This window comes from Triticum dicoccoides, chromosome 1A (assembly GCF_002162155.2).
Source record: "Triticum dicoccoides isolate Atlit2015 ecotype Zavitan chromosome 1A, WEW_v2.0, whole genome shotgun sequence".
In the NCBI taxonomy this organism is placed as follows: Eukaryota; Viridiplantae; Streptophyta; class Magnoliopsida; order Poales; family Poaceae; genus Triticum; species Triticum dicoccoides.
In genome coordinates this window covers 151264121-151284966 of record NC_041380.1, presented here as the reverse complement: position 1 = coordinate 151284966, position 20846 = coordinate 151264121, and the positions used below count along the sequence as shown (strand labels likewise).

Genomic DNA, 20846 nt, shown 5'->3' with positions numbered 1-20846 from the left:
AATCAACAAACCATGGATGCGTCCGGCCGGCCCAATCGTCAATCATGGCTCGTGCCTGGGCACGTCGCATGCGCCATCCCTCCTAGTACAAGTACTGCAAGTGCCGCCGCCCCCGGCGCGGTGTGGTTTGATCATGTTGCGTGCATCCACGCAAGGAGGCAGGCAGGCAGACGACGCGAGTCACGAGCAGAGACGAGCCACGAGTGTACGCTACTTGAACGTTGTGGCTCGTGCGCGCATGATTTCGCTGACTTTCTCTATATATTTGTTTGTTTTTTAAATAAATCTTATAACCTAAAATCTAAAAAGCGGCCGGCCACTAACTGACCGAAACGGGCGGCCGCGCTAGGCGACAAGCGGATCGCTACCAACCACCGCTTCACTTCTCTCCCAGAGAAAAAAAACCGTCTTATCTCGATCCCTTTCTTCCTCGACAGTGGTGTAGAAGGAGAGGAGCACCGGCGTCCACACCGGGGAGGTCGAAGGGGAGGCGGTAGATTGGAGGAGCCCAGCGAGCCGGTCGGCCGGGGCCATACAGAAGCAACGCTGCCGTCTCCTTTCCCCCACTTTTTTAGGAGCTGGATCTGAGGTGGCCAACCGCCGCTGTCGCCGCCGCCCCGTCGGGAAAAGGCCACCATGTAGATCACGCAGCAGGCCGGTCCACCCGCTAAAATCTGTTGATTTTGCCCTTCGTTGTATCTTCTGCACCATCTGCTTCTCTATTCACCCGCCAAACAAATGAGTATGTGCCATGCTTTGCATGAAATTCATTGAACAGATGTACCTCTTCTCCTGAAGCCGATGCTGCCATGCCTATGAATCGGATATGACCGATGCTTTGTCAAGGGCTCATATGAGAGAAGAAAAGGAGGCTGGAGATGCAGAGAAAGAAGCTCTAAGCTCGACAAAGGCATCAGGTTAATTTTGCTTCAATTCTTAGGGCCAACTTATTGTACTATGTAATCTATCTAGTTAGTTACCAGAAGATTTGCAATAAATAAGTAGCTGCCTGGTTCTCAATAGGTTTGTAGCATAGTGCCAATTATGTGCAACAATACATGTTGAGAAGACAATCAAATGGAATTTAAATACAGTATTTTTCAAATGCGTTCTTTGCCAGGAAAGCAGAGAGGGAGAGAGAGAGGAGCAGTAGATGAACTGAATGGGTTGGTTGTGTTGGGTTGCAAGCCACGAACTGAGCATCACAAACATCCTGTACTAACCTAGAACTATAATTGGTATATGGATAATAGTATGCAGAGTTGGCCGCCGAAGCAGTAGGAGTTGTCCAGCACTGCTGCTTTAGTTGGATGGAAAAGCAGTCCTAGTTGCGCACCCAATTTTCTTGGGTGTCTCTGTGGCAAAATCAGTAGTACAAGTTGTGCATAATACTTGATGGAGTTGGCGCAGCAAAATAGTAAAATTTGAGTGTCATTTATATTATTTTTTCTATTTTTGTGGTCGAGTTTTTCTTCTAGAAGCCTGAAATCTGAATATTTCATTTCCCAAGAGTATCTGAATAATTGGCATCTCAAGATTTTCAGTTGCACAAGAGCATTCAGAAACATCCATTTTGCCTGATTTTTTGTTTGACAAGGATGAAAACGTCGGCATTGGAGTCGTGGCCGTGGCAGGGAAGGCGAACCCAGCGCAGCTCTGCCAGTGGCTCAAGAGGAAGATAAGCAAGGATGTCAAGATTTTCCGCCATTGTCCACACGGGCTGAGAATTGTAATAAGCAGGTATGCATCCCTCTTGTCTACTTGTACTGCAGAATGAAGGATGATGTGTGTAATATCCAAATGAATGTACGTTATTACGAAGGGCTAGCCGTGTGGGGTTAAGGTGCTTGCCGGCGGCGACCTGCGTGGCTCTCGGCCTGCATCCTCGCTGAACTCAACACCAACTATCGCGCGCCCGCGATGTGACTGCTGTTGCAACAACGACGGCCAACGGCTACTGAACGACGAGGATGCCCTTCGGGGTTATAGCATGCAAAGCAAAGCAGTTGCTCGATCCTCACAGCCAATATATCTCCGTGTAGAAGCAGAAGAAGCAGCAATTGATTCGTAAGTAGCAATTTTATCTGTTTCATTCCTTTGTATTTTTGCCCTCTGTTTCTGCTGAATGTATGTATCACTTTTTTCAGATATATTGATCTTCACATTCTTAGTTGGCATCCATAGTGGTTGTAGTTGTACACATAGCCGTTCTCAGTTGGATACGACAATTAGAAAGTTACACAACACTAAACCTTTTTCCTACGGCGGTGAAAGTGGAACGGTATACATTGAACTGAATACACATGGCGTTCATTTTTTTGGCATTTATAGTAATTCTTGTTGCACACATAGTTGTTTTCGTCGGAGACGATCATTACTATAGTAGTTGTAGTTGCACATACAGTTGTTCTCAGTTGGATCCTATTATTGAAAAATTGCACACATGGCAATCATTTTTTGTTGGCATCTATAGTAGTTTTAGTTGCACACATAGTTGTTTTCAGTTGGACACGATTATTGGGAAGTTACACACACGGTGATCATTTTTGTTAGCATCTATAGTAGTTCTAATTGCACACATATTTGTTCTCAATTGGATACGATCATTGGAAAGTTGCACACACGGCGACCATTTTTTGTTGGCATCTATAGTACTTCTAGATATTATGCACATAATTGTTCTTAGTTAGATACGGTCATTCAGAAGTTACACACACGGTGATCATTTTTTGTTGGCATCTACAGTAGTTCTAGTTATACACATAGTTGTTTTCAGTTGGACACGATCATTGGAAAGTTGCACACACGGCGATCATTTTTGGGTGGCATCTATAGTAGTTCTAGTTGCACAAATAGTTGTTTTCAGTTGGATACGGTCATTGGGAAGTTGCACACACGGCAATCATTTTTTTGTTGGCATCTATAATAGTTCTAGTTGCACACATAGTTGTTTTCAGTTGGACACGGTCATTAGAAGTAGTTGGCAGGGGCAATAGAAGTAGTTGCACAGAATCTGCTAGTCAAAACTTCACGGTGGCGAAAGATTCCTCTTAGTAAAACTGCAGAGAAGAAAGGTGCGCGCGGAGGCAGTACCCAAAGGGGTAGATGCCACATCTTCTGCAGCAGCCGCTGTGGTAACATAAAGTTCCATCAGGAATATTTTTTACTCCACATACAGGCAGCCAAGTGTATGAATTTTCATACATGATTGCAGAAGGACTAATTAAGCATTGGCATGCTCAACTTTCTCAGTTGCTCAACGTTGCCATCTTCAAGTTTTTTAGAATTGTCCCAAGAGTATGTAACGACTTGGCATCCTCAGGCTTTCTAGTTGCAGAATAGTATCTAATTAGTTGGCAACCTCAGTAATTCTAGTTGCACAACAATATATAACTAGTTGACATCCTCATCTTTTCTAGTTGCACAAAAACTCAGATTAGTCCCATCTTAAAAAAATTGAGGATTTCCCTACAGTATGTAACGACTTGGCACCCTCAGGCTTTCTAGTTGCAGAAGAGTATCTATTTAGTTGGCACCCTCGACAATTCTAGTTGGACAACATTATCCAAGTAGTTGAAATCCTCAGCCTCTCTAGTTGCATAAGAATTCAGATTTATCCCATCTTAAAATTTTTGAGGATTGCCCAACGGTATCTAATCACTTGGCACCCTCAGGATTTCTAGTTGCAGAAGAGTATCTATTTAGTTGGCACCCTCTACAATTCTAGTTGGACAACATTATTCAAGTAGTTGTCATCCTCAGCCTCTCTAGTTGCACAAGAATATCTCATTAGTTGGCATCATCAGCATTTCTAGTCGCACAAGAATATCTCATTAGTTGTCATCACCAGCATTTCTAGTTGCAGAACAAACAGGATATCAAGTTGCCATCCTCAACATTTTAATCTAGTTTTCCAGAGAACAAATATTTGTATGTAATGATAACTAATCACCTTTGCCTTTTTTTGCAAACCGCGAGATATTGTTCAAGGAAATGAGAGTAATGAAGCAGATAATGTTGAACGATAGTCACAAGCTGGCTACCTGATGGAGACTACTCTGGATACCTGATGTTTGAGTTGGATAGAATACCTGTTTTAGTTGGCTATAATACTCTGGATACCTGATGCATTTTTTTCACCCCTGGATATGTTTGTTTGCAGACATCCATGTGAAAGTTGGTTTCAAACAATGGTTTTCTTGCACAGGGAACTGAATTTCTTATGCTTTTACTTGATCTTCCTTCTCTGCTCAAAATCATGGAGTTTTTTTTACTTGATTTGGGAGATTCAGAGGGAAAGGACAAGGGGGATAGTCAACAAGGTTTGGACATGGGAGAGGAGAAGGATTTCTTACCTTGGCGTTGCTTGGTAAGCTTCTCTTCTCTTCTTCCTGTTTTTTTGACCAAGATCTCCTCACCTTGGCTGCTTTGCCATGGCAGCTCTACAGGATCTGGTTCATGGCATTGGATCTGGTTTCTTTCATGGGGAAGAAGTTGACGACCAGTGAGGGAGAGAGGGTGGGCGAGAGGGGCGCTAGTAGTTTGATGGGTATCACGTGACAGCGGCGGGTGGTGAGGGGACTCCGTTAATCTGCTATTCCCTTTGTTTGCGCGTGGGAATAGGTGGGAACAGCTGGCGCAAAGGATCTTTCCTTCCCGGGACTAGGGGACAGACGCTTACCTTTTCTGGCCTGCCGCTCGCGAGCGCTAGCGAGCACCCTGCCGCTCGCTAGACGCGTCCATCTTATAAAATTGCTTGGAAGTGGGGAGCTCCTAATTGGCGCTGCGGGCGCCAGTTCCCCTAGCTGACGCCCACGCACCATCTCCCCGTGGGCCGGCCCATATAAGGATGGGTTCGCTCCTGTTGGTTCCTCCGTCGTTGGGTGTTCGCTCCATCGATCGATCGCGCTGGTGGGTGGTTCCGTCGCTGGGTGTTCGCTCCATCGATCGCGTTTACAGGTCCGTACACTTAAGAAAACAGTCAACGGTTGATATTATGAAAAAAAATCGCAAAAAATTGAAAAAAATGTGAATTCAAAAATGTTCACTGACTTTGAAGAACAGTTCATCATTTTCTAGAAAACGTTCGTGCAATTTTAAGAAAAGTTTATCTAATTTGAAAAAGTTCATGCAATTTTTAAAAGAGTTCATCAAACTTTCAAAAAAAAGTTCATCAAATTTTAAAAAAAGTTCATCAAATCTGAAAAAAGTTCATCAAAATTGAAAAAAGTTCATCGGATTTAAAAAAGTTCATCGGATTTGAAGAAAAGTTCATTGGATCTGAAAAAAGTTCATCGACATTGAAAAGGAATTCGTCGACTTTGAAAAAAGTTCACGGAAGTTGTAAAAGGTTGAGAAAAAAAAACCCAAAGTGGACTAGACAATAGAAGAAAAGACTGAAGTGTTTTTACACAAATCCGTCCGTGGCCGGGTGGCTAGAGCCTGGCGCTCGCAGCGAAGTAGTTCCTGGTTCGAACCCTCGTTCACGCACCTTTTGACGTTTTCCTAAAAACAGAAAAAAGAAGCAAAACGGGCCGAGCCCAGCTAACGCCGCTGCAGGCGCCTGTTTGCGGAAACAATTAAAATCGGCTTCTGTGGCGCTAAATAGGAAATGCGTTGGAAGTGCGGACATGTGGTGCTAAATGGATGGATGCTTCGACCCGTAGGATATTGGGCCTGCCAATCGAATGAGAAAATTAGGCCCCAATTGATCAAGCTACAATTTTCCACATGGATCAGGCCCCTTAATCCAGGGGGAGCGCCAGGTATATCTTGCTTCTAGCGAGGTGGAACGTGTTTCGCGTGAAATAGCCTCGTCACGCACACGCGGAGCCCCGCCTGGGACGGCCCATTGACGGCGCTGTAGCGAATGCGCCTCAAGCAAGCAGGGTTGGTATCATGTGATGTAAAAAAATGGAACACCTTTATTTCGGAAAATGTTTATCTTTTTACAAGGGGCAAAATTATTTTTGAAAAATGTGATTTAAAAAACATAACATTTCTAAAAACTGAACCATTTCTCCCAACAAGGCAGATAATTTTGAACAATTTCAAGCTTTTCCGGAAATTACGAACAATTTTTGAAGTTCCAATTTTATAAAATAAAAAGAACAAAATTTGACAAATTATGATCAGTTTTTAAAAGGAAGCTAACAAATTATAAAATTCTAAACATGTTTTGAAGAAACATACAATTTTTAAATTCCCAAATATTGTCTGAATCGGGAAAATTTCTTAAAATATGATTTTTTTTTAAAAAACAGGAACATTTTTAATTTATGAGCAAAACTTGAATCAAGGACATATTTTCTAAATTCCTGAACATTTTTTGAAATGTCATCATGTTTGAAATACTGTACATATTTTAAAATGACATTTTTTTCAAATTCTAAAGAGTATTTGATTTCTTAACTAGTTTTAAATACAAATCATCTTTAAAAGTAAAATAAAAAAATATAGAAAAGACATGGAAACGAAAATAAAAAAAGCAGAAAAATAAAAATGAGGACCAAAAAGAAAGAAAAGAAAAAAGAACACACAAAGAAAGCGAAAAAAAGGAAAAATTCCGGCCCAGTGGGGGCATCCCTGTGCAATGTTGCGATGGTTTGCCGTAAATTTCTCACAAAATGAAAAGGATAGTTTGCAGCAATGTGTGGCAAAATAGGGGGTTTTTTGAAGGAGTTCTGGTCAGAATGATTTCCCTCTTCCCTCGTTTCTGCGTCGTTGATTTTTTTTCATTCGCCGACTTCTGGTTCACTTGTGTTGTTCTTTTGTTCAGCCCGATTTTTTTTCTGTTTTTTCCTCTTCCATTTGCTTGTCTCTGTTTCTTTCCCGATTTTCCCTGGTTTTTATGTTTTCTTTGCTTTTTTATTTGTTTTCTTTGTTTCATAGGTTCCATTTTTTCTTTCTCGGTTCTCAGTCAGGGTTTTCCCTTTATTTTTTCTGTGTTTTTATTCGGTTTTGTGTTAGTTTTTGGTTTTCTTTCGTTTTCATTATTTCCTTCTTGGTTTTCACCGTATCCGTTGTATTTCATTGGTTGTCCTTTTTATTTTGGGTTTTATATGTTTTTATTGATTTTCTTCGTTTCTCTTGGTTTCTTTTTCAGTTTTCATTGACTATTTTTTGCTCAGCATGGTAAACTTTTATACCGTACACAATGTGCATATTATTTGTACACTTGGTACATTTTATGGATACTAGTTGAATATTTTTTAAATATGTAATGTACATTATTTTCTTAATACATGCTTTTAACACTTTTTTCAATACATGACAAAACAATTTTTTAAATATACCATGAACATTTTTTAATGGCAATATGTTTTCACACACAAATGTACACTTTTTTGTATAAACAGGAACATTTTTATATGCATATTAACATTTTAAATAGATGTTTTCGATGTCTATTTTACTCAATGTACGTTGTACGTTTTTGGTACACAAGAGGAACATTTTAATACATTTTTATCATCTCTAGACTACATGATTAACATTTTATAAAATATATTTTGATGCCTATTTTTTTCATACGGATTGCACATTTTTGTATACAGTACGAACCTCTTTTTATACTTGTTAAACATTTTTCAATTAAATACTTCACTTTTTTAGATATATTTTTGCTGCCTACTTTTTACGTAAAAAAATTACATTTTCCGTATACATGTGAAAAAATAATCTCAAACACGTTAAAAAATCACATACAAGAATAACATTTGTTTTCATATTTATTTTTTTATTTCTATTTTCTTCATACAAGTTGTACATTTTTGAAACATAAGAAACCTTTTTCTTATGGATGTTTAAGACTTTTTAAGTACATGGTTAATCATTTTTTTCAAATATATATTTTGATGTATATATTTTTTACATGATTAAAATTATCAAATGCATGATTGACGTTTTTTCATAAACCTTGTACATTTTTGTTATACACCTAACATTTTTTCATATGCATTGTTCATTTTTCATATATTATGCAAACATTTTCAAAATATTGTATAAGCACCCTCGCAAAAAATATATTGTATAATCATTTGTCGAAAAACACAGGAACAATTTTCATTGTCACAATGGTTATTAAAGCTATTATTTTTTAAAAAAATTGCGCAAACAAATTGTTATAATGTGTTAATATTTTTTAAATTTTTCAGTAAATTTACTTTTTGAAATATAGTTATTTTAAATACTTTCTAAAATATGAGAAAAAAAGAATCAAAAAAGAATGAACGACAAAAGCCACCCAGTCATGGCTTACCTACGCACTGGAGGGCTAGCCGCGAGCGACCGAGGTGCGGAAGTTTCTGGCCCGAGCCTATGTATTGTGCGACTGAAGCGAGCGCTCCTTCCAACTCGCGTCAAGCTACACGTAGTTTTGTTTTACTTTATTCCGGGCCTGCTGCCTCACCACTCAATCTTAGCTAGCTGATGGGATAATAGACCCAGTTTAATGCAGATGATTCACTTAAACTGTTGGAAAGGGTGGAAAATATGGCCTGACAAACATTAAATGTTCATTTCGGGAGCCCCTATTGGATGCTCGGCGCGCCCAATAGGGTCATGACGCACAGGGAGATAGTCGACTGGACCAGCCCATGGGCAGATACCGTCCCGCGACGGGTTTCCTATAGGACACGGGATAGTGCAGCAGCAGGTATTGTAGCATGCAAGGTACTGTAGCAACACCTAAAAAAGGCAAGTGAAATAGGCGGAAAGTAAAAAAAACTTTAAGAAAACCAGCTATTTAATCAAGAACATTTTTTGAAAACACGAATAAATTTTAAAGAATAAAATATTTATTCGAAATTTGTGAGCATTTTTTAACTTTGAAGTTTTGTTGAAATTTCTGCGCCTTTCTATAAAATTCTGAACCAATTTCGAAATTAAAAAGATTTTTTTTAAAAAATGAAACATTTTTTAAAAATCAGCTATTTTTTAAAAATGGTAAAACAATTTGAATCGCAAAAATGCTCATTCAATTTAAAATTTATTTTAAAAAATGAACAAAATTTAAATCAGATATTCTATAAAATTCTGAACGAATTTCGAAATTAAAAAGATTTTTTTTAAATGAACCAAATTTGAAAAATGAACATTTTTTTGTTCATTGAATCGCAAAAATGCTCATTCAATTTAAAGTTTATTCATAGAATTCAAAATTTGTTCAACGGGATTTAAAAACTGTTCATAAAAATTCAAAAACAATACATCATATCCAAAATTTGTTCATCAAATTCTAAATTTATTCATCATTTCAAAAAAAGTTCATCAAATCCAAATTTGTTCATCGATTTGAAAAAAATAGCAAATTAAAAATTTGTCCATACATGTTTTTTTCAAAAAAACTGTTCATCTGACTGAAAAATGTTCATCATATTCAACATTTGTTTACCATAATGTTCACCAAATTCAAAAAATGTTTATCAAACATTCAAATTCACTAGCATTTTTTGAAATAATGAATATTTTTCGAAATCATGAACATTGTGTCAAATTCGTGAACAATATTTGAATTCAGGAACATTTTTTGGCTCAACGAACTTTTTTGAAATTCACATTGTTTTTAAATTTTGGAAAGTGTTCGAAATCCCAAATTATTTTAAAAATAAAAATGAAACAAGACATTAGGGGGCTTCCCGTTGCCGCTCATGGGCCGGCCAAATGGGCGCGCGAGGGCAGCGAGGTGCACGGCGTCCACTCCCTGCCGCGTGCTGCTCCACATAGGAGGAGGAGCTCCTAAGCCGCGCCTTTAGCGCCGATAAGGCTTACTGGCGCCCACGCGGTTCCCACCTGGGCCTGGCCCAAACAAGGCCGACGCGACCGTTCGGGACGCTGTTAAGAGCGAAAAAACAGCAAAAAAAGATGGCGCTCCCAAGATTCGATCTCAAGCCATTGCCGCCCTATACTAGTGTTCCTAACCACTAGAACAACTTACCTATTGTGAATGATAACAGCGCCGACACTATAAGGACGAGCAGCTGCGCTATTTCTTGCATGTATACTATATCACTTAATTTCTGAATTATTTACAAAAAACATCGTGAATTTGAATAAATTCATCGTTTTAGAAAAAGAGTTCGCAAAAACTGAAAAAAAAACTCAACAATTTTGAAAAAAGTTCATCAAATTTTAAAAAAGTTCATCTGACTTCAAAGTTCAATTAATTTGGAAAAGTTCATCAAGTTAACAAAAGGTTTATCAATTTTGAGAAAAATTCACTGTTATGAAAATAAGTTCACGATTTTGAAAAAAAGTTCACTGTTTTGAGAAAAGTTCATCGATTTGGAAAAGGTTCATCGATTTTGACGTAAAAGTTCATCAAGTAGAAAGAAGTTTATCAATTTTGAAAAAAGTTCACCGTTATGAAAAAAGTTCACCGTTTTGTAAAAAAGTTCATCGATTTGAAAATAGTTCATCGGTTTTGAAGAAAAAGTTCATCAATTAGAAAGAAGTTTTATCAATTTTGAAAAAAGTTCATAGATTTGAAAAATGTTTCATCAATTTAAAAAAAGTTCATCGACTTGAAATAAAGTTCACGAAAATAGTTCATCGATTTTGAAGAAAAAATCATCGACTTTGAAAAAATGCATCGATTTCGAAAAAGTTCATTGATTTTAAATAAAAGTTCATCAATCTGAAAATAGTTCATAGAATTTGAAAAAAAAAATCACGCATTTGAAAAAGAAATACAGAATGGGAAAAAGAAAAAAGAAAAAAAGAAAAAAAAACTGTTGCAAAAAAAAAGGGTTCCCAAAAGTGGGGGATTCCGCGACCGTGACAAAGAATAAATCAAACATGACATTACTGACACATATCTAGGCTTATGGTAGTGGTTGGTGCGCTGCTCTTTGAACCTAGAGATCCTAGGTTCGAACCCTGCCTCAGACACCGTATTTTGCTTTGACTCAGTTTGAATAGAATTAAAAAAAAAGACAATGGGCCGGCCCGGCGCAGCAGGGGGGTGTGAGTGCCGAAGTAATGGGCTGGCCCACGTAGCACACCCCGTGACGCGCAAAACAAGCAAGGGAAAACGTCACGTATTAGAAGGGAGGATTCAAACCAGATCCAACTCCCATCGACCACATTCCCGCGCACATCTCAGGGAACCCTAATACACGCACCCTCTCGTTTAGGGTTTTCGTCCTCCGGCGGCGATCTCATCGCCGCTGTGAGTTTTTACCTTGCAGTCGGTCCTTTTCCTGCTTGCGCACACCTTGCTGGTCTGCTGCGGGGAGAGTAGGATCGGTGTGTCTTCCCCTTTTCCCATGGAGCGGCTGTTGGGTCCCAAACCCTAGATGGCGACTTCGGAAGGCGGCTCATCGACGGCCGGTTGGACTGGCAAGAACTTGGAGGAGATGATGTAGCACCTTGATCTGAAGGATGAGGAGCTGGATGACGTGGTCGTAGGCGAGGAGGAGTTGAGGAAATTTGAGGCAGAGGCTCGCTGGATGGCAATCGGGAAGCTGAACACGACGAGACGTTTTAGTTCCACCGCGATGTTTGAGACCCTGAAATCGGTTTGGGGGCTAGCGCAGGTGCCGAAGTTCAGAGAGGCAGGAGATAATTTGTTTGTGTTTTAGATGTTCTGCTTGGGAGACTGGAAGAAGGTCGTCCATGGCGGCCCGTGGCTGTTCAAGGGGATGGGCCTTCTGATTGAGGACTATGATGGCAAGACAGAACCGGAGTCGGTGGTCTTCGATGGCTTGTACGTGTGGGCTCAAATTCACAATATCCCTGAATTGTATCGCAAAACAGAAGTTGTTGATCAACTCGCTCGCCGTATTGGCAGGGTGAAGGAGGTGGTACTTGCTCCGAAGCTTTACTATGAGGGAGATTATGTCAGGGTGCACGCAAGGGTGATGGTTGATAAGCCTCTGACTAGGGTTACGCCATTAAATGTCACAGGGGAGGGGCATCGTTTCCTCCCAGTAAAATATGAGAAGATCCCCTACTTTTGTCAGGTTTGCGGCATCATGGGGCACAACCATGAAGAGTGTGGAGATGGGGTGTGGGAACCCAAACAAAGGCAGTTTGGAAGCTGGATGTTGGCCCAACGCAAGGAAGTGGCACCTGAGCAACAGTAGTATGGTCGCTCTACTCGCGGGGGTTGGTCCTGGGGCCGTGGCAGAGCCGGGGCTGAGCGTGGTAGAGCCCCACAAAGGGAACAAGATGGTCCGCGGAAGAGGTCATCCCAGGATGCTGGTTTTGAAGATGGAGAGGACATTGGGCCAGAGGTAACCAGCCCTTTGAAACCTGGTACTGATCTTGGTTCTGTACCGGATGAGGAGCCAGCGGCTAGGCATAATCTGGATGGTGCCCTTATTGCAAGTACCAATATTCCCAAGGAGAGAAACAACAGGGGGTCAAAACACGATCATCTATGATCAAAGCCAAGTGCAGACGCTGGTAGGGAAGGGAGCTGATCCTATACTTGCTGTTACGTCTGATACACCACCACCTCCACCAGTGTACGTGTCTCCGAGGGAGTTAAAGAAAGCAAAAAAGGGTTCCTCACCGACGAAGGAAAACAAGATGGCGTCATTGGCGGGCTCCGAGCCGGGGCTCCGCCAGGCACAATGAAAACGCTATGCTGGAACTGTCGCGGGATTGGCGACCCCGTGACGGTCAGAGAACTCCGCGATCTCGTGGAGAGGAGTACGTCGTCAATTCTTTGTTTAGTTGAAACTCAACTGCCGAAGAATTGTGTTGAAGGTCTTCGTTTTTCGCTAGGTTTTGATTTTAGTTTTGGAGTTGGTAGTTCTGGCTGCAGTGGCGGCATTTGTATCTTTTGGAAAAAATCGTTGGATGTTTCAATAAAGAACTTTTCTTAGTATCATGTGGATGCATGGGTCAGGGAGCCGTTGAAGGAACAATGGCGGCTCTCTTGTTTCTACGGCGAAGCAAACAGAAGCCTCCGCTATAAAACTTGGGATATGATGAAGTGGTTGAGAGGAGAAAACACTTTGCCGTGGCTGTGCATTGGTGACTTCAATGAAATTCTCAAAAAAGAAGAGCAGATGGGGCCAAATGAGAGAGACAGTGCACAAATGGAGGCTTTCCGGGAGGCAACGGATGTTTGTGCCCTAGCGGACTTGGGATACAGGGGGCTGGATTGGACTTGGGAGAAGAAAGTCTCAGGTGGTCATTATTGTCGAGTTCGTCTTGATAGAGCGCTGGCATCGGCTTCTTGGTCCGCTCTATTCCCTTTTGCCAGCTTAGAGCATCTCACGGCAATCAAGTCGGATCACTCTCCAATTCTTCTGGAGACTGACCAAGTCAATGAGAGTGTTTGGGCAGCCCAGCGGCCCTTCCGGTATGAATGTATGTGGGAACGAGATGGCCGGTTTGGTGTTGTTCTGGAAAGTGTGTGGAAAGCAAAGGACAGGGCGCGGACAGTTTCAGATTTTTCTGGAAAGCTGGCTAGTGTGGCTACAGAGCTACAGAAGTGGGGGCGGCATACTTTTGGGTCGGTTCGATCCGAGCTTAGACGACTCCGTAAGAGGCTCGAGGATCTACGAGTTGCACCAATGCGCGTCGGACCAAACACGGAAGAGGAGGAAGTTGAAGCTCGGATGGTCGAGCTGTGTTGCCGAGAAAAGATTATGTGGCGACAAAGGGCCCGTGTACAATGGCTCTCGGAAGGGGACAGTAATACTAATTTTTTTCATAAAAAAGCTAGTGCAAGAAAAGCCAAGAATCGCATTATGGAGCTCCAAAGAGCTGATGGTTCTATGACGTCCGACCCCGATGAGATGGCAGTGATGGCAACTAGCTTCTATGAGAATTTGTATGCTTCAGAAAACACTACAGGCATGGAAGAAGTCCTCTCTCATATACCGGTGAAAGTTGATGGTCAAATGAATAGCATGTTGAGCGCACCTTATAGGAAGGAAGAGGTGAAATCTGCACTCTTCCAAATGTTCCCGACAAAGGCCCCGGGGCCTGATGGTTTTCCCGCTCACTTTTTTCAGCGACACTGGGACTTATGTGGTGACGAGGTAACCGATATGGTGCTGCATGTTCTGAGTGGTGATGATTCGCCAGAGGAGATAAACAAAACGTTCATCGTTCTAATTCCCAAGATTGCTAGTCCAAAAAATTTAGCACAGTTCAGACCGATAAGCCTCTGCAATGTGATCTTCAAGATTGCATCAAAGGTATTGGCTAACCGGCTCAAACTCATTCTCCCCGACATCATATCAGAGGAACAATCTGCATTCGTACCTGGTCACCTAATCACTGACAATTTTATCTCTGCTTATGAGTGCCTACATTACATGAAAACTAGGAAGTGGAAGGGAAACATATTTTGTGCTCTAAAACTTGATATGATGAAGGCCTACGACAGACTCGAGTGGCCATATTTGAAGGCAGTAATGCTGAAGCTAGGGTTCAGTCCTCGGTTCACCGATACTATCATGAGGTGTGTGACCTCGGTATATTTTCCAGTCATGTTCAATGGAGGTAAGCTGGAGGAATTCAAGCCAGCAAGGGGCTTAAGGCAGGGTGACCCCAATTCGCCCTATCTGTTTCTGTTGGCGGCAGAAGGCCTCTCGTCCTTGCTGAAATCTTCGGTCCTAGGGGAGATTATCAATGGCATTCAGGTAGCTCCAAATGCTCCACGTGTCAATCATCTCCTTTTTGCTGATGATAGTTTGCTCTTTTTCGACGCTACACCTGAGATGGCAACACGGGTCAATGATTTGCTTCAGAGATATTGCAATGCATCGGGACAACGTATTAATAAAGACAAGTCGTCAATCTTCTTCAGCAAGGGGTGTTCTGAGGACTTGAGGAAAGAAGTTATGCAAGTCTTGGATGTAAATAAGGAACAACTATCCGAGAAGTACCTCGGGCTCCCTTCGGACGTCGGTAGAGCAAAGGAGGGGTCCTTCAAGTATCTAAAGGATAGGATTTGGAAACATGTTCAAGGGTGGATGGAAAAGATCCTTTCAGTGGGTGGCAAAGAAGTCCTTATAAAATCGGTGGCGCAAGCGATACCCACCTATTTGATGGCGTGCTTCAAGTTACCAAGGGGTCTATGCCAACATATTAACGGCTTGCTCCGGAAGTTCTGGTGGGGTTCTAAGAAGGGAGAAAGAAAAACCGCATGGGTCTCGTGGGAGGTTATGACACAACCAAAATTTATGGGAGGTATGGGCTTTCGTGACATCGAGCTGTTTAATTTAGCCCTACTTGCCCGCCAAGCCTGGCGCCTACTGCAACATCCTGACTCGCTAAGTGCACGCATACTAAAGGCAGTATATTATCCCGTGTGCACCGTTCTGGAAGCCGAGTTGGGAAGCAATCCGTCCCAATTATGGCGTTCCATACATGAAGGGTGTGACACCCTTAAGTTGGGAATCATCAAAAGGATAGGGACGGGAAGCGAGACAAGCATATGGCATGACAACTGGATACCGCGAGATCATAAACTACGGCCGGTTTGCCCAAAGTCTCCAAACCCCCCGCAACTGGTGTCGGAGTTGCTCGACCACACTAATGCGGGCTGGAACATTCCTATACTGGATGAGCATTTTTATGCAATGGACAAGGAAGCAATACTGAATATCCCCCTGAGTACATGAGTTCAAGCCGATTTCTGGGCATGGCACTATGATAGAAGAGGTATTTTCTCAGTACGGTCGGCGTACCGTTTACTGGCGGCTACAAAGCAACAGAGAACGGATTGGTTGGAGCATGTTCCGGGACACTCACATTCGGAAGCAGATAAGAAGTCTTGGTGCAAACTTTGGAAATTGAGCATACCATCCAAAATCAAATTTTTTGCGTGGAGGCTAGCCAAGACATCGATCCCAACCGGTGAAGTTAGGAATCACAGGAAGATGGCAGATTCGCCGGCTTGCCCTTTATGCCAAGCGGCAGTAGATACTTGGAGACATTCTCTGTTGGATTGCCATATGTCACGGTGTGTTTGGGCTTTGGCCGATGAGGAATCGACAGAAGTGATGATCTCCAACAGATCCGAGGATGCTCGATTATGGTTGTTCTGGCTTCTGTATACTTTAGCAGAGCAGCAAGTTATTCATATTTTGATCACCATGTGGGCCATATGGTGGGCGCGACGCCGTGCTATCCACGATGAGCAGTTCCAAAGTCCCCTGAGCACTTCGGTTTTTGTTAAGAATTTTCTGGTGGAGCTTGATTGTATGGCGGTGAACAAGTCACATCTAAAGGACTTGCATGCGAAGCCAAGGGATATGCATGTAACAAGGGAGAATCCAAGGACCAGAATGTCACCACCAGTTTGACTACCCCCAACCGACGAAGAAGCAAAGCTAAATGCAGATGGGGCCGTGTCCAGATCTGGTAACAGAGGCGCAACAGCTGTGGTATGCCGTGACAGAGTGGGTCTGTTTCTGGGAGCTTCGGCAAGAGTTTTCGACGGTCTCACGGATCCGCCCTCCTTGGAAGCACAAGAATGCAATGAAGCCCTGGCGTTGGCGACATATCTCAATCTCAAGTCTGTTTGCGTGGCGTCGGACTGTGCCACCGTGATCTCTATGATCGGCGTGGAAGTTCCTTGTCAGTTCGCTTCGGTCTTGAGTGAGATAAACCATAGGGCTAGAAATTTCCCTAATATCCATTTTGTTCATGAGAATAGAAAGCATAATTTTGAAGCGCATGCTGTTGCAAAAGTTGCGGTTTCTCTGTCTCTTGGGCGTCACCTGTGGCTTGTTAATACGCCCGACATCATCTGTATCCCTATGAACATCCAGATTTAATAAAGGTTATAGATGCTAAAAAAAAGAAGGGAGGATTCAAACGCGCGACGCGTGACTCCTGACTTTGTGTCCCAAGCCGCTTGAGCTGATGACTCTTGATTACTATGCAGCGCAAGCTTTTAAGAACCATTTTCAGTGGCATAATATTCCTAAAAAAGTTGGGCGCGAGAGGAATTGAACTCCACACATCCAGGCAGTAAGGACAGGTACACAACCGGTGCAACACAAGATAATTTTTGTATGAAAATGCGGCACGGTTTAAAAGAACTACGAAGGAGACGACGTATCTAAATATTTTAGGCAATTTCAAACGCAATTTGTTAAGAAAGAGAATATTTATTTAATAAAAACATTTCAAATTTCAAATTTATTTGAAAAAGCGAACATTCTATGGAAAATTCACATACAACAAAAACACATAGCGTGGATTTTTTTTCAAACTTTTCAGAAGGTTCCGGCATCTCAGTTTTTTGTGCCTTTTCTTTCATGTGTTTCAGCTGCTTAATTTATAGTGTTTTCCCCGGTTTACTTTTAAATTTCTATTCATTTTCCTTTTTTGTTTATTATTTTTAAAGTTCAAGCATATTTTTGAATGCGTGAACTTTTTCCAAACTTGTGAACATTTTAAAAAATCCATGAACTATTTCAAACTCATGAACTTTTATTAAAGTTTGTGCTCTTTCCAAATTCATGAAAAAATCATAATTCCTGCACTATTTTCAAATTCTTGAACACTTTTTATCCGGGAATATATTTGTATGCACAAGCATTTTTAAAATTCATGAACTATTTAAAAATTAATAGACATTTTTTTAAATGAACATTTTTTACCATATATTTTTATGTACAAAAACATATGATGATTTTTCTTCAACATGTTTCACTTGCGAGGGCGCGAACAGATACCGAGGCCGAGCGAGCGAGCGTAAAGAAGTGAGCTATCCAGAGGCTAGAGCGGGGGCGCCTTAATGGGTCGCATGCCCCAACGTGTCTTTGCGAACATTAAATCACAGATCCGGCGTATTAAGCGCCCAATATGAGCTCTTGAAAACCCTTTTTGACATTTGTTGGTTCAAATAGGTGGGAGCTCCTATTGGGAAAATCCTATCTGCCGCATGTTGAAGCTTAAAAGTGGGACAATCGTAAAAATTGCTTAAAGCTATGTCAAAATCAATTCAAACTTATGATTGTAAGTCACCATGGGATGTCTCTCTTCGAGAAGATCGAGATTGATATGAAGATGCTCCGAAAACGGAGCTCGGATGCAAAAGTTATGACAAATTCAGAGATGCTCATATTGACATCAGATTATAAAATGGCCAGAAACTCAATTAACATGGCCTCATATGGAAAAAGTTTCAACGTGAAAGTTGTGCGTCTCATCGAAACGGTTGATTTTGATATAAAGACCGTCTTAATCCGTCTTCGTGTGCAACTTGTGGATCCAAAACAAGGTCAAAAACAGAAACTACAGAGTCATTTCGGACCGACCGAGTTGATTTGACTCAGTGAGACCGAGTTGGTCCGAAAAATTACAGAACGTTGGCAACGTTCACTCGGTGGGACCGAAGAAAACCACTCGGTGGCTCCGAGTTGATCCGGAAAATTGCCAAAGATTCCTATCCGAGTTAGGTTGGGTTTTTTGATGTTTTGGACGGGATTTTTAGTGATTTTCTTGTACGAGAAGTCCAGCCGCCTCATAAATAGATGAGAGGTGAAGGCCGATTAAACAACACACAATCTACTAATTTTTCGTGTTCATTATCCCTCACCCTTGTATCTTTCTTCTCGTTCTTCGTTTGCAGGGCGGGGAACCTCGAGGCCCTAGGGGCGATCAGGTCGACCTAGGGAAGCCCATAGCGCGTGCCCTGACGAGGTCCCTCCCGGACGTGTGGGCTTTCGGGTCTATGAAAGCGCCCATCCGTTTGCTTGCGTACCGCGCTTCCAGATGGGCCTCCTTCGACGTGAGCTGCGGTGCATCACCCTCAGCATTGGAGGTACACGGTGACGTGTTCGTGTGCGAACACACTTTTTGGCGACTCCGCGGGGACGAAACTTTGAACAGTCTCCGTCCCGTTCTTGCTACGAAAAGATCGTCATCTAGGATTTGCAAAAAGGTAATATGAATACCCAATTCACTTATGTAGATGCAAATAATGCATATGTTGCTGCTAGATCGTCTAATGAGTATAATGTATCAGCTAGCCCTAGCTTTATGAATCATGTATCTAATTATGTGCAAGAGCCGATGCAACAAAATCTCCATGGTTCTACCTCATATAATTTTAGCAACATGCAGCATATGTATTCCAACTCCCAAGCATGGGCAACCCCATAAATTCATATGCCGATGAACAACATAATGAGTTTGGTTAATCAAGTTGAAACACCCCATGTAGGAACTTTCAGTGCCATGCAAGAAAGTGTTTCACCCTTTCATTCGTCGGCAACTAATGTGCAATATACTAATCCAACCATACCGATGAATGAGAGAATTGGTCATCCTACTACTGGCTATTTGGCCAGTTACTCTCAACCGTCATAGCTACACCTCATGTTAGTAATTTTTCGGCACCGTATACACTGTAGATGATCATAATTCTGCTCTGCACCTTCATGGTCATAGCCGAATAAACGAAAATTTTGCAGGAGTGCACATGCCATCATATAATATTGTAGCATATAATGCATCCTCTATGCAATTGCATAATTTCGGCAACGCCTCATTGCCGAAAGAATCTATAAGTATTGTGGAGCAATCCCTCACATAATGGGAAGTGGCTGCACTAAAAAAAGATATAGCCCGAAATAACAAGATTAGTGCTCTTTGCCTTGAAGAACATGATAAAGGGCTAGTTCCTGATTATAATGCAATAAAAGCTAAAGTTTTGTAGAAGATGAATCTTTTCCAATTGATAAAATTTGCGAGCAAAAATATGGTTCTACTATTGGGGAACATAGCATGCAATTTCAAAAAAATTCCTACGATCACGCAAGATCTATCTAGGAGATGCATAACAACGAGAGGGGGACAGTGTGTCCACATACCCTCGTAGATCGAAAGCGAAACATTAGGTTAACGCGGTTGATGTAGTCAAACATCTTCACGATCCAACTGATCTAGTACCGAATGTACGACACCTCCAAGTTCAGCACACGTTTAGCTCGATGACGTCCCTCAAACTCTTGATCCATCAGAGGGTCGAGGGAGAGTTTCATCAGCATGACGGCATGGTGACGGTGATGGTGATGTGATCCACGCAGGGCTTCGCCTAAGCACTACGACGCTATGACCGGAGGAGTAAACTGTGGAGGGGGCACCGCACACGGCTAAGAGAACAACTATTGTGCTTTGGGGTGCCCCCTGCCCCCCGTATATAAAGGAGGGGAAGAGGAGGCCAGCCACCAAGGGGGGAGTCCTACTAGGACTCCACTCCTAGTAGGATTCGCCCCCCCTTTTCCTTTCTCATCGGAGGGGAAAAGGGAAGGAGAGGGAGAGGGAGAGGGAAAGAGGAAAGGGGGCCGTGCCCCCTCCCCCTTGTCCAATTCGGACTCCCTGGGGGGGGGGGCGCCACCCTGCGGGCTTCCCTCTCTTTCTCCCCTATGGCCCATGAAGGCCTGATACGTCTCTAACGTATCTATAATTTTTGATTGTTCCATGCTGTTATATTATCAATCTTGGATGTTTTATAATCATTTTATATCATTTTTTAGTACTAACCTATTGACATAGTGCCAAGTGCCAGTTGCTGTTTTTTGCATGTTTTTACATCGTAGAAAATCAATACCAAATGGAGTCAAATGCCATGAAACTTGACGAATATTTTTTATGGACCAGAAGACACCTAATGGCCCTGGCTGCGCCTAGGGGGTGCTCCGAGAAGAGCACAACCCACCAGGGCGCGCCGGGAGGCCCAGGCGTGCCCTGGTGGGTTGTGCCCACCTCAGGTGCCCCCCGGACCGCCTCTTTTTTGTATAAATACCCCAATATTCCCAAAACCCTAGGGGAGTCGACGAAATATTGATCCGGCCGCCACAGAGTCCAGAACCACCAGATCCAATCTAGATACCATCTCGGATGGGGTTCACCACCTCCGC

At 42.2% G+C, this 20846-nt stretch overlaps 1 protein-coding gene across 4 annotated transcripts; it reads left to right on the top strand.

Annotated features, from left to right (window-relative positions):
* Positions 1-380: 380 nt before the first annotated feature.
* LOC119368153 lies at positions 381-4241 on the top strand. 4 transcript variants are annotated; one of them, XR_005176551.1, is made up of 3 exons: positions 381-917; positions 1598-1740; positions 1829-4241. XR_005176551.1 is itself a non-coding variant. In XM_037633483.1 (3 exons), the coding sequence occupies exons 1-3, from the start codon at positions 827-829 to the stop codon at positions 1890-1892; spliced, it is 357 nt and encodes a 118-aa protein (XP_037489380.1). In that variant the 5' UTR covers positions 381-826; the 3' UTR covers positions 1893-4241. The 4 variants fall into 4 exon arrangements, 1 of the variants encoding a protein (XP_037489380.1); XM_037633483.1 differs by having other exon boundaries at positions 1545-1740; positions 1823-4241; XR_005176549.1 differs by having other exon boundaries at positions 385-917; positions 1598-2067; positions 2148-4241.
* Positions 4242-20846: the final 16605 nt, after the last annotated feature.